General features: G+C 32.8%; 1 protein-coding gene and 2 long non-coding RNA genes across 3 annotated transcripts; all 3 read left to right on the top strand.

Annotated features, from left to right (window-relative positions):
- The first annotated feature begins 834 nt into the window (after positions 1-834).
- Positions 835-7,423, top strand: LOC107763778 (uncharacterized). The gene is made up of 3 exons (XR_012708311.1): positions 835-947; positions 6,886-7,050; positions 7,207-7,423. It is a non-coding gene; the product is annotated as an uncharacterized LOC107763778 (long non-coding RNA).
- On the top strand, positions 942-3,502 carry LOC142179882 (uncharacterized). Its single transcript, XM_075250769.1, has 2 exons — positions 942-2,382; positions 2,490-3,502. The coding sequence occupies exons 1-2, from the start codon at positions 2,112-2,114 to the stop codon at positions 3,485-3,487; spliced, it is 1,269 nt and encodes a 422-aa protein (XP_075106870.1). The 5' UTR covers positions 942-2,111; the 3' UTR covers positions 3,488-3,502.
- Positions 7,424-7,439: 16 nt separating the features above from the next.
- On the top strand, positions 7,440-9,442 carry LOC142179879 (uncharacterized). The gene is made up of 3 exons (XR_012708310.1): positions 7,440-7,487; positions 7,609-7,696; positions 8,630-9,442. It is a non-coding gene; the product is annotated as an uncharacterized LOC142179879 (long non-coding RNA).
- The last annotated feature ends 2,404 nt before the right edge of the window (positions 9,443-11,846 follow it).

Below are 11,846 nucleotides of genomic sequence, written 5' to 3'. Positions count from 1 at the left end.
AGTGTTGTTTTTTTCTTTACAAAATGCAATATCCCTTTTGTGTTTTTGGTTATTAACTAATATGATTATGAATTTTGAAATATTTTTAGCACCAGTGTTAATAACATTTAGAGATTTAAAAGTCGTATATATTTACAAAGCAAAAGACACAAAATTTGCGAACCTAAAATATCATTGAATATAGAAGGAGCACGGACTGATATTATCAATTTTAATAACAAATAGTTCTTACTTATTCTTTGTGGACTTTATCGTTTTTTGTTTACTTGTTTATCATTATATTCAAACTCATTTCTCTCGTTTGAATTGACAATATAGTAATTTTATTTGAACTTATCATTAGAAGTAGAAGAAAATATACCTTGATATTTTGATTAAACCTTAATTCAAAACAAAATTGTCACAATCGGTGTAACTTTGTTTGTCCATATACATTATTTAGTTGTTATTAGATCGTGATAAATAGGAATTTGAAATTAAATTTTCGATTTTTCTTCTTTTAACATTTATTAAACTAAGGAGTTATAATTATTTTATGCAATTCAAGGAAATAATAATAATAATAAATATGATTTAAATATTATTCAATTTTGAATTCTAAATATTAAGAGTTCCTATTATAACAAAACTTTCACTTAATTTTGAATTTTAAATAAAAATAATTAATGACAATGATATTTTACTATATTATAGAAGAGCACGTGGTTTCGACGTGAGTGCTTAGGAGTCTTTTTTGGAAAAGCTCGGGGGCGTTTATGTCATTTCACACCAATGCTACAAATACATAATGTACGTGTCTTAATGTTTCTGCACAACCACTACGTGTATGATTTACAGGAGCATATTAGGTTTTCTCCAATTGCATAAAATATGCGTAAGGTTGTAAAAATTTCAGCTTCTGAACTTCTCGATTCTCTTCCTCTTCCTCGAATTTCTTCTACATCCAGGTACGATTTTAATCAATTTTACCCATAATTTTTGCTACACATCTGATATAAAAAAACAATCCTTTCCTCTTCAACTTCAATTTTGTGGTTTTGTCTTTGTATTTGTTTCTCCTTCTTTTGCCTTTTTAATTAGTTTCAGCCAACATGCAACTTTTTTGGTTGAGATTCCCAGTCCATTGATGATATTAGTATGGGTATTAAACCTAAATTGAAGGAAGAAATTTTTGGGTATAGTTTTATAGATCTTGCTCAAGTTTCACCGGTTCTATTCATACTTCTTGTGTGCCCTCTTCAACTTCAATTTTGTACTTCTGTATTTGTTTCTCCTTCTTCTGCTCTTCCAATTAGTTTTAACCCACATGCACGTTTAGGTATTAAGCCTAATTAAAAGAAAGAAAATTTTAGGTATTTGTTCATGGGTTGATTAAAAGAAAGAAAATTTTAGGTATTCATTGGTTCTGTTGCAATTTTACATTCAGATTTTGAGAGAAACACAGACGAATAGTAACTAAATGGAAAAAATATAGACGGAAACCAAGTGAAGGCCAAGAAGCAGCATAATAGAAATGAATTTCAGCACTTTTTCGAGGGAGGAGTGCTTTTTTGTTTATTTTGAATCCCTTTGGTAAAAATTTTGTTTCTGGTCATTCTAATTTTTTAGTAGCATATATTTAGTAGCTCCTCTTAAGCATGCTGATTGTGGGTGGACGATAAATAAACACCATTAGGATCAATTTTCAAAAGATCCCCTTCTCCGAGCAATTGATGAGCCAAGTTTGTCGTAGCCATTTTGCAATTGAATGAGTGATCCCTTTCTCTCATTTATAACCTCACTTTTTACTACAGTTTTTTAGATTGACATCTTTTGGTTCATTTCTGGTAAAGAAGTGAGTCTTTGAGTGATTGCTTTTTTCCCTTTTCCATTTGCTCTTTGCTTTTTGACCTTTCACCATGTCAATTTATTCTTTCTGTTATTGCGTTCCATTGTGTGGTTGTGGTGTACTTCTGTTATCCAATAGTGTTCCAACCGAAAGGTCGATCTCTCATCAATTACATATAGGTATTGTGAGTTTTTGCCTAGGTTCTTTGAAAATATTACTATAATATATACATATTAGCCATGTTGAACATATATTCACATTCAGGGAATAGTCGCCGACTGAAATGCCGAATAAAAGTCATAAAAATGAAAACTTCGAAAAAATCTATGCCGACAAGAAGGCTAGGCGACGCAAACTGTATAGAATGATGCAATCCGATAAAAAAGAGGTCCTCCTAGCACGAGTGCGAGCAAACAAAGCTCAAACAAGCAGGCGGCAACATGCTGCCTCCTCACTTATTAATAGTTCTGCTAACCCATCATCCTCTATGAGTGCTAATAGTTCAAGCGAGCAGTGTGCTCCTTTCATGGGATATTCAACTCTATACGAAACAGGTTAGATAGCTAGATTATCATTTCTTGGTGGTATGTAATTAGAAATACATGTGTGTATTGATTACCATCAAAATGATATACTTACACCTGTTGTTATTATATGCCAGGATCAACATCTAATACAAATCATGAACAATATAACAAAGTATCAGTAACAACGCAAGTGTCACCTCAATACATTATGTTAAAGACAGTTCCCAAATGTAAATTTTGCGGAGCCAAAAAAATTGAATACGAGCCGCCCGCATTCTGCTGTCGCAATGGCACTGTTAAGCTAAGTTCACACCAAGTACCAACAGAGTTGAGAAATCTATATCTAGGAAATACTGAGGAATCAAAGCATTTCCGAACCTACATAAGAGCATACAGTAATATATTTGCATTCACATCATTGGGAGTAACCTACGACAGAGAATTGGCGAAGAGAAACAAAGATATTTACACCTTTCGTGTTCAAGGACAGATGTATCATTTCATAAATGACTTGATACCAAGTAATGAAAAGGGAAGAAATCTACAATTATATTTCTTTGATAGTGAAAATGAAATGAGAAATCGAATGGCATGTTCCGATAAATTGAACAAGTGTACTGTGAAAAGTTTGATGGAAATATTAGAAATCAATCCTTACTCTATATTTTTAAAATCCTTAATAAATATCCCACAATTATCAAATTTTTATATTGCGCTTAAGTGTGACGCTGGTTTAGATCAACGGATATACAACCTCCTAACTACATCAGAAGTGGCAGGGATATGCGTAGAACAAGATACCAATAATTGTATCCCTACTCCACATATTCGAATTTATACAAAAAGCGATGGAAGCCAGCTGATAAATTATTATTACGGCTGTTATGACCCATTGCAATATCTATTATTGTTCCCGTACGGACAAAATGGTTGGCATTGTGGTATTAAAAAACTTAAACCTCCAACAACTCCTTCTAGAACACAAATGTATTGTAAATACAAACAATTGCCAAATGTAACAAATATGACTTCAATTGATGGATTCCTTGATATGGAAGCTGAAGTGATGCAAAAAGGCAAACGAAAAAGAGAAATTGTTTCTTGTTTGCTACCAACTCTAAATAAGAGATGATGAAAATATAATCTTACACGCAGGAAGATTATTTCAGTAATATGTTGTAGACGAATGGATAAAAGTTGAAACTCAAAGATTAGATTTCGCTTCTTTCAATCAAGATTTATTTAGAATGGATGTGTTAGCGGGACTTTTAGATCTTTTACGTCGTGGTGAGAGAGAAGGTTCACATGTAGGCAAGAACAGAATACCTCCACTTAGCTTCACAGGAGGTCCAAGAGATATGCGCCGCGGATACATGGATGCTATAGCATTAGTACAACGTTTTGGAAAACCCGATATATTTCTAACTATGACATGTAACCCTTCTTGGCCAGAAATTGAAGAAAACTTAATATCGACAGTTGAAGTCCAAAATAGACCTGATTTAGTTAGTCGAATATTTCGGAAAAAATTAGAAGAGCTAAAAAAAGATATACTAAAAAGACAAATATTTGGTAAAGTTGCAGCATTTATGTATACGGTAGAATTCCAAAAACGAGGACTTCCGCATGCTCATTTCCTTATCATACTAGATGAAAAATACAAACTATTAACTCCTGAGGCATATGACCAATTTGTATGTGCTGAATTGCCAGATCCGAAAAGAAATCCCGATTTATTTAAGCTTGTTACACAACACATGCTGCATGGTCCTTGCGGGCAATTAAATCCGACAAGCCCCTGTATGAAGAAAAAAACGAGTCAATGTACATTCAAATATCCAAAGGAGTTTGCTGAACAGAAAACTAAAGGAAAAAATTCATATCCTATTTATAGAAGACGAAATACAGGAAAGATTGTAGAAATTAGAGGATAACTTTTTGATAACTCATGAGTTGTTCCTTACAATCCATTCTTACTTTGTAAATTTAATTGTCATATGAATGTGGAGATTTTCTCTGATATTAAAGTTGTTAAGTACATTTATAAATATATTTGCAAAGGGCATGATAAAATTGCATTCCACATACACCCAAATGATACGAATATAGAAATAGATGAAATAAAGGAATACCAATCTGCTAGATGGGTAACACCACCAGAGGCAGCATGACGTATATTTGCTTTTCCTATCAGTGAAATGAATCCAATTGTATACCATCTTCAGCTCCATCTTAATGGCCACCAAATTGTTTCCTTCAAAAGCACCGAGAGTATTACCAGAATTGTAAATAATCCTATGATTAAAAAAATAATGTTAACTGAATTTTTTACAATGAATAGAGAAAACAAAGATGCTATGAATATGAATTTATTATATCGAGAATTTTTAGAATACTTTGTATGGTCAACAACGTACAAAATGTGGTCGCGTGCCAACAAAGATATGCTATTGGCCGAGTTGTAACATGTCATCCAACCAAAGGAGAAAAATACTATCTTAGATTGCTCTTAATGAATGTAAGAGGACTAAAATCGTATGAAGATTTACGAACTATAAACGGAGTAACTTGTGACACATTTAGAGAAGCTGCAGAAAAAAGAGGACTATTACTTTGTGATAATAATTTAATAGAATGCATGTCCGAAGCAGTAAGTTACCAAATGTCATCCAGTTTAAGACACTTATTTGTTGTATTGTTAGTTTATTGCAATCCCGCTAACCCAAGAGTGTTGTGGGAAAAATTTGAAAGTCCAATGTCTGAAGATTTCAAAAAATACCCGAACATGCATACAAGAGAAATTCGTTATAAAGTGTTAAGCTATATTAATGATATTCTTCATTAAATGGGTCGTGATATCAACGAATTTGAACTGACTAAAGACAAAATTCAACCATCTGTAGTAGCCAAAGAGGCTAAAGATGTACATTTTGAAAGAAATATTACCGTCAATGAACAAGATCTATTATTGCCATATAAATTAAACATTGAACAAAAAAAAGCTTACAATATAATCCTTGATAGAATATTTTCAACTAAACCCGGAGCATTCTTCATTGATGGTCCGGGCGGAACTGGAAAAAGCTTTTTATATCGTGCCTTATTAGCTACTGTGAGACATAGAGGATTATAGCTTTAGCGGCTGCAAGTTCAGGCATTGCTTCTTCACTTCTTCCTGGAGGTCGAACTGCTCATTCTCGATTTAAAATACCTATTGATGTTGATGGGAATTTTAGTTGCAATATTAGTAAACAAAGTTCACTAGCATCATTGATTCGTGATGCGAAACTAATAGTATAGGATGAAATTTCTATGGCAAAAAAGGAAATGATTGAAGCACTAGATTTGCTTCTGAGAGATTTAATGGAAACAAATATGCTATTCGGTGGAAAGGTTGTTGTATTTAGTGGTGATTTTAGACAAACTCTTCCCGTCGTTCGTGTTGAAAAAAGGAAGATTTTGTTCGCGAAAGCTTACTATGTTCTGAAATTTGGCATCAACTTGAAAAACTACAATTGTCTGAAAATAAGCGTTCAAAAACTGACCCAGCTTTTTATGAATATTTTATGAGAATCAGCAATGGAAAAGAAGGAAAGAATGATAAGAGAAAAGTTGAAATTCCCCGTCCTCTGATTATACCTTCACAACTGAAAAAGATTCCTTGAATAATCTATTTAAAGTTATCTTGATTTATATTCAACTCATTCAAATATTTCCTTTATCACTTCTCATGCAATTCTAACTACAAAGAACGACTTTGTTGATGAAATAAATGATTTGCTAATTGCTCAATTCCCAACTAATGAAAAAGTATATTTGGCTACTGATGAAACAATTGATCCAAAAGATTAAAGTAAGTACGAAGACTTTTTGTACACTCTAAATCCTCCTGGTTTACCTCCTTATAAATTGTCCCTAAAAAAAACTGTCCAATCATATTATTAAGAAATTTGAATCCTTGCGAAGGTTTATGCAATGACACGCGATTAATATGTAATGATTTCAAATATCATGTTATCAGTGCTACAATATCCAGTGGTGATTTTAAAATACACATGTATTCATTCCTCGAATACCACTATTAACATTCGAAGATGAAAAACTACCTCTTCAATTTAAACGAACACAATTTCAAGTACGGTTATGTTTCGCCATGACTATAAATAAAGCTCAAGGCCAAACTTTAGACTTTGTTGGCATTTATTTGCGAGAACCTGTATTTTCTCATGGTCAACTGTACGTTGCTTTATCGAGAGCTAAAGGTTTTAACTGTGTCAAGGTATTAATTAGACCACCTACAGCCGGTGACGATGATGACCATTCCACATATAATGTAGTCTTATGATGAAATTATCGAAAAAGCTCTTTCTCTAACTTAAATCATCATTCCCAACAGTAAGTCCGGCGTACAACTTGATCATTCGATGTACTCTTCCATTTTGTATTATATCTATTCTGCCGATGTTACATACGCTCACTTGCCAACGTTACATATGCTCACTGTTATATTATGACGTGGTTTGCTTGCAGATTTTATCCAGATGGCAGAAAGACTTAACATCAATGCAATTACTCCAGAATTAGAAGAATGGACCTACAAATTTAAGTAGTTGATAAAGGCAGACCTAGAGACAACAGAGAGAAAACAAAAAAGTATCAACTAAGTATCAACTAATGATTCTGCAGGACGAAGAGGTGCTCTTTTGTGACTCATAACTCTGCCAATAGTAAATGAACTAATATTATTGCTGCTTATATATTTGCTTAACAAGTTACAAGAAAACAGTAAGTACTAGAAAAAGTTAACTAACGCATATTTGGGTATCCTAATTGTGTCTTATTTTGTTATAGGAAAACCAAGTCGAATGCATTATATTCAATGCTGAGATAGCGCATTTTGAAGATCTGTTTCGCTATTTCCATACTTACTTGGTGTCAGTTGCACAAGTCAAAGAATCAAACTATATGTATGGAAATCTGCTTAACAAATTCACTTGGACAATTGATAGGAGCACGTTCGCTGAGCCAATAAAAACGATCAATATGGTCGTCGACGGGACTAACTCTTGCACCATTTGACAGTTTTACACCATTTGACAACTTCGAGTATCAACCTGAGGGATCTGAATTTGGTAATTGAACATTTAACTATCTATATTGTTTCTCCATCTAAAATTCATTTATTATTAATATTATTAGATGTAGTAATATTTGTTATCTCTTAACTTATTCACTGTTATTTTAAAATGCAAGATGTCCTTGCTACTGTCCTCAACGGCAGCTCTTCAACATATACTTCAAACGGGAAGAGAATTCAAGATTTTATCATCATGGATGATCAGTAAGTTTGTAGTGCCAGAAACTTTTATTTTCACTGGATTAAAGGTTTATTCCCCATTCCACTTCACAGTTTGGTTTGATTATTTTATTTGGACAGAAATAGTGAAAACACAAAAGAGTTTCAAAGGTCTTTAAGCATTTATTGCATCGACCTTTTTTTCCTCCTTTTTTTAAGTTGGTCCTTTCTGGCAGAAAAGAATTAATATCCTTTTTTCATGTGACTGATCAAGAATTTGCGAAAGAGTATCGGGAATGAACAAGGTCCGACTTCTTCATTCTTTTGCCTTTTATGTTCTCCTGGCAATATTGTTTGTGGTACACATTCTCTGCAACATATCAATTTGGCATTAGAATATTATTCAAACTTAAACCTTTGTAGTGAAAGGAAAATAGTAAATCTGTACAACTGAAAACGTTCCGTTATCTGAGTGATGAACTGAAAACATTCTCTGCAACATATGAGTAATGAATTGAAAACATTCTGCTACACTTTGTGTATAAACTCCGGCAATGTAGCTATATCTTTTTTTTTATGGTCAGTTTTCTTAGTTTAGCCTTAGTTTTTTGTTTCATATTATCGAAATTGCTACACATTAAAAAACTATATGTGTTCATTTCTTTTAATCATCTCTAGCCCTTTAATGTTCGAATTGTTACTCATGATTTGTACTGCTCAAGCATTACGATTCCCGTGATGATTTAATATAGGTATTAAACATTTTGTTACCATTTTATACCGGAAAAAACCAACCAAATTCACACTTTGGGAAGATTTTATTGATCATGATGGAAACAAACTATTCAAACAACTTAAAGAGTACCCAGTTATTCTTGCTAGAAAAATTGGAAGACCAAAGTCGTATACGCATGGCTATATTTTACCCTTTCGTATAGCATACGATCAAATTGAAACTGAACATTCAAATACATGCAGGATTGACCAACAGATTCAGCACAACACACAGAGGATTGACTAACAGATTCAGTACAACAATCGAAATCAATCCTTCATGCCCGCATGCAAATGCGCCGAGAACATAGTATTGCAGATATGCTTCTCTATGAATAAATTTTTTGATCATGCATATGCGTAACATATAAAAGAACTAATGTTGAGATGTCAACATATTTGAAGGGCCAGAGGAAATGAGCAAATGCTTATTGCATACACAATAAAAAGTACAAGTCCAACATGCTCTCTTTTATTTCTTCCTTTTGAGGAAGAGATAGTGTCAATTGCAGATATCTGATTAAATAAAATTTGATGTATAAATTAAGTTGTTATTTAATTTTTAGATACTAATATTTTAATTTTCTTTGCAGGAAATATCATAATTTAATAAGAAAATTCATAGTTCATCAATGAAGGAGATATCAGACAAGAAAAGTTCAAGTACTGAATTATCCAGAGAAAGATTGTATAAATATGATCTACCATGACAAAGGATAACCGGCTCACAACCGGCTACAACAAACTATAACCGATCCATAACCAAAAAAGCTAATAACCAAGGCCACAACCAGCCTTGACAAGTTCATATCCAGAAGATAATTTAAAACCTTGTCATGGCTTGCCTATAAAGAGGCATTGTCCGTGAAGGAGCGAAGAAGAAAGGGGAGAAGTGTAATATTGAGCAGAAAGTTTTTTTCTTTCTCTTTGTTCTTTAGTTTTGCTTCTATTTCTTCTTTTAGCCATTACACTGGTTTCATTTCTAGTTCCGAATAAATTGTAGTATTGGAAATTACTCTAGTTCCTGTTTTTAATTAAATAGGGAGAATTATTCTCTTGAATATTTCTTTCTATTTTCTTATTTAATGGGCAAGATTATTTCCGTTGTAGGTATTGGATCCAATATGGAGTAACTTTTCTTGTGTTGGGAAAATGACGGATCTTAATATTTTTATATAATAGTAGATATTATTCATTAATTTCACATGCTTGAGCTAAAGCTTTTTATTTAAATTTTATCTGCTTTATAGTTGGGTGTTATTTAATTTTTTTAACATCTATCTATTTCGTACTACATATTAACTTCTCACTAATTCTGTAATCAAAAGAGGCAGAAGAAGCAATAATCAATTTTGGTATTGATAGATGTTAACTTGTATTTAGTGACATCTAGCTTTTATATGTTAAAATTGATTCTACACTTATTTGTAATCGAAAGAGGTGAATATTGTAGTAATCAGTTATAACAAGTAGAGTAAACGAAAGGGCCTTACTAAAAAGAGCATGTTTTAGTTCAAGTATATATTTCTGGTTCTTTAATATTACCATTTTAACGATTAATTTGTATAACCGAGAGGAGTGCATTTAGTTGTTCAACTATAGTAATAATATATAAATGTAATCGTGAGAGGCATTTATACATTTCTGAGAAATAGAAGTTGAAGGATAAATGTATCTACTATATAATAAAAATATTAAGTGAAGTCAGGATCCCAACACCTTTTTATTATATTTGTGAAAAACAAAATATTTTCTATTGGTTTATTCGTGCATTTTTAGTTAGTTAATTCACAACTCAACTCTTTCTGATTTTCTCAAATAGTAATTAAAACAAGAAACGTTTGTAGAATAGATAAACCAATCTCTGTGGGTTCGACATCTTTCTATACTACTATTTGACAGAGTACGAGTTTAAATCAAATACACCACACTCGTCAAATTTTTGGCGCCGGTGCCGGGGATTGGAAAAATCTACTACAAATTAATTGTTTTACTACTAATTTGAGATTTATTTTAATTATTTTGACTTTTATGTAAAAATTTCAGAAAGTGTATGACCCGTTCCTCCTCGAGAGAACTAGTTGAATACGATCCTGAACTTGAAAAATCCTTGCGGTTGTTGCGAAAAGAACAGGTTTCGCGATCTCAAATTTCTTCACAAGAAAAAATGGAGAACGAAGAACTTAACAACAACAACAACCAACTCCCCCCACATCAAGTAGAAGAACAGTTTGATGAAGTGGTACCACGACGTGATAGAATACTAAGAGATTATGCAAGACCAGATCATTTTGAAGGAGAATCAAGTGTAAAGAGACCACCAAATGCAGCAAATAACTTTGAAATTCGCACATGCTTGATTCAAACTATTCAGATGTCATGCCAATTTACTGGTGATGCGAGTGAAGATCCTCACTATCTAATTGATTTTCTTGAATTAGTTGAAACATGCAGGTATAATGGAGTCACAACAGACATTATCAGGTTGCGACTTTTTCCTTTTTCTTTAAAAGGTAAAGCCAAAATATGGTTGCGAAGTTTGCTAGAGGTTCAATCACTACATGGACCAAATCACTCAGAAATTTCTTAATAGATATTTTTCACGTGCAAAAACATTTAAAATGAAGCAAGAAACCAATAATTTTATGCAGACAGATTCTAAATCTTTATACCAAGCATGTGAACGATTAAAAGCAATGTTAAGAAAATTCCCACACCACGGTATCCAAGATCCTGATATCTTATATTTTTTTTATCATGGTCTTTAACCCTCTGCTAGAAATGTTATTGATGCAGCATCAGGAGGATCCATAATGAGCAAAACCACTCCAGAAACCATGAAATTGCTCAATGAAATTTTTGTAAATGATGTTCCATGGCCCTCTGACAGAATTGTTATCAAGAAAACAGCAGGAGTAAATCAAGTTGAAGCTTTGAATTCATTAGCACAACAAATTGCAACCTTAACACAAAAAGTCGAAACTTTTCAGGTAAGTGCTCAATCATCATCCCAACTTGAGAATTGTAATATTTGTCAAGGTAATCACCCGAATCATGAATGTCAAGCTTTAACGCAAAATGAGGAACAGGTAAATGTGATTGGTTATAGAAATAATTACTCATTTGGTAGTCCCATGGTACAAAAACATCCAAGATTTCAGTGGAGTAATCCTTTTAATCAGATGCAACATGTACAAGGACCATCTGGTTTTCAAAATCAAAATAAAAGGCAACATAATTTTCAACAATATCAGCAGCAGCCTCAAAGAGCTCATCAACAAAGCCTTGAATACCTGATGTACAAATTCATTAAGGCAACTGACGAGAAGGTTGAAAGTCAACATTCAGCTATCAAGAATTTGGAAATGCAGGTAAGCCAATTAGCGACCCTCATGTCTGGACAAATTCAAGGTGCTCTACC

Source organism: Nicotiana tabacum, chromosome 1 (genome assembly GCF_000715075.1).
Source record: "Nicotiana tabacum cultivar K326 chromosome 1, ASM71507v2, whole genome shotgun sequence".
NCBI classification, from domain to species: domain Eukaryota; kingdom Viridiplantae; phylum Streptophyta; class Magnoliopsida; order Solanales; family Solanaceae; genus Nicotiana; species Nicotiana tabacum.
Note: the sequence above shows the minus strand (reverse complement) of the source record. Positions and strands in the feature narration are given on the sequence as shown.

Coding starts and splice junctions, on each gene's coding strand:
- LOC142179882 (XM_075250769.1), top strand. CDS start 2,112: ATGCCGAATAAAAGTCATAAAAATGAAAACTTCGAAAAAATCTATGCC. Junction 2,383..2,489: donor TTCAACTCTATACGAAACAG/GTTAGATAGCTA, acceptor ATTATATGCCAG/GATCAACATCTAATACAAAT.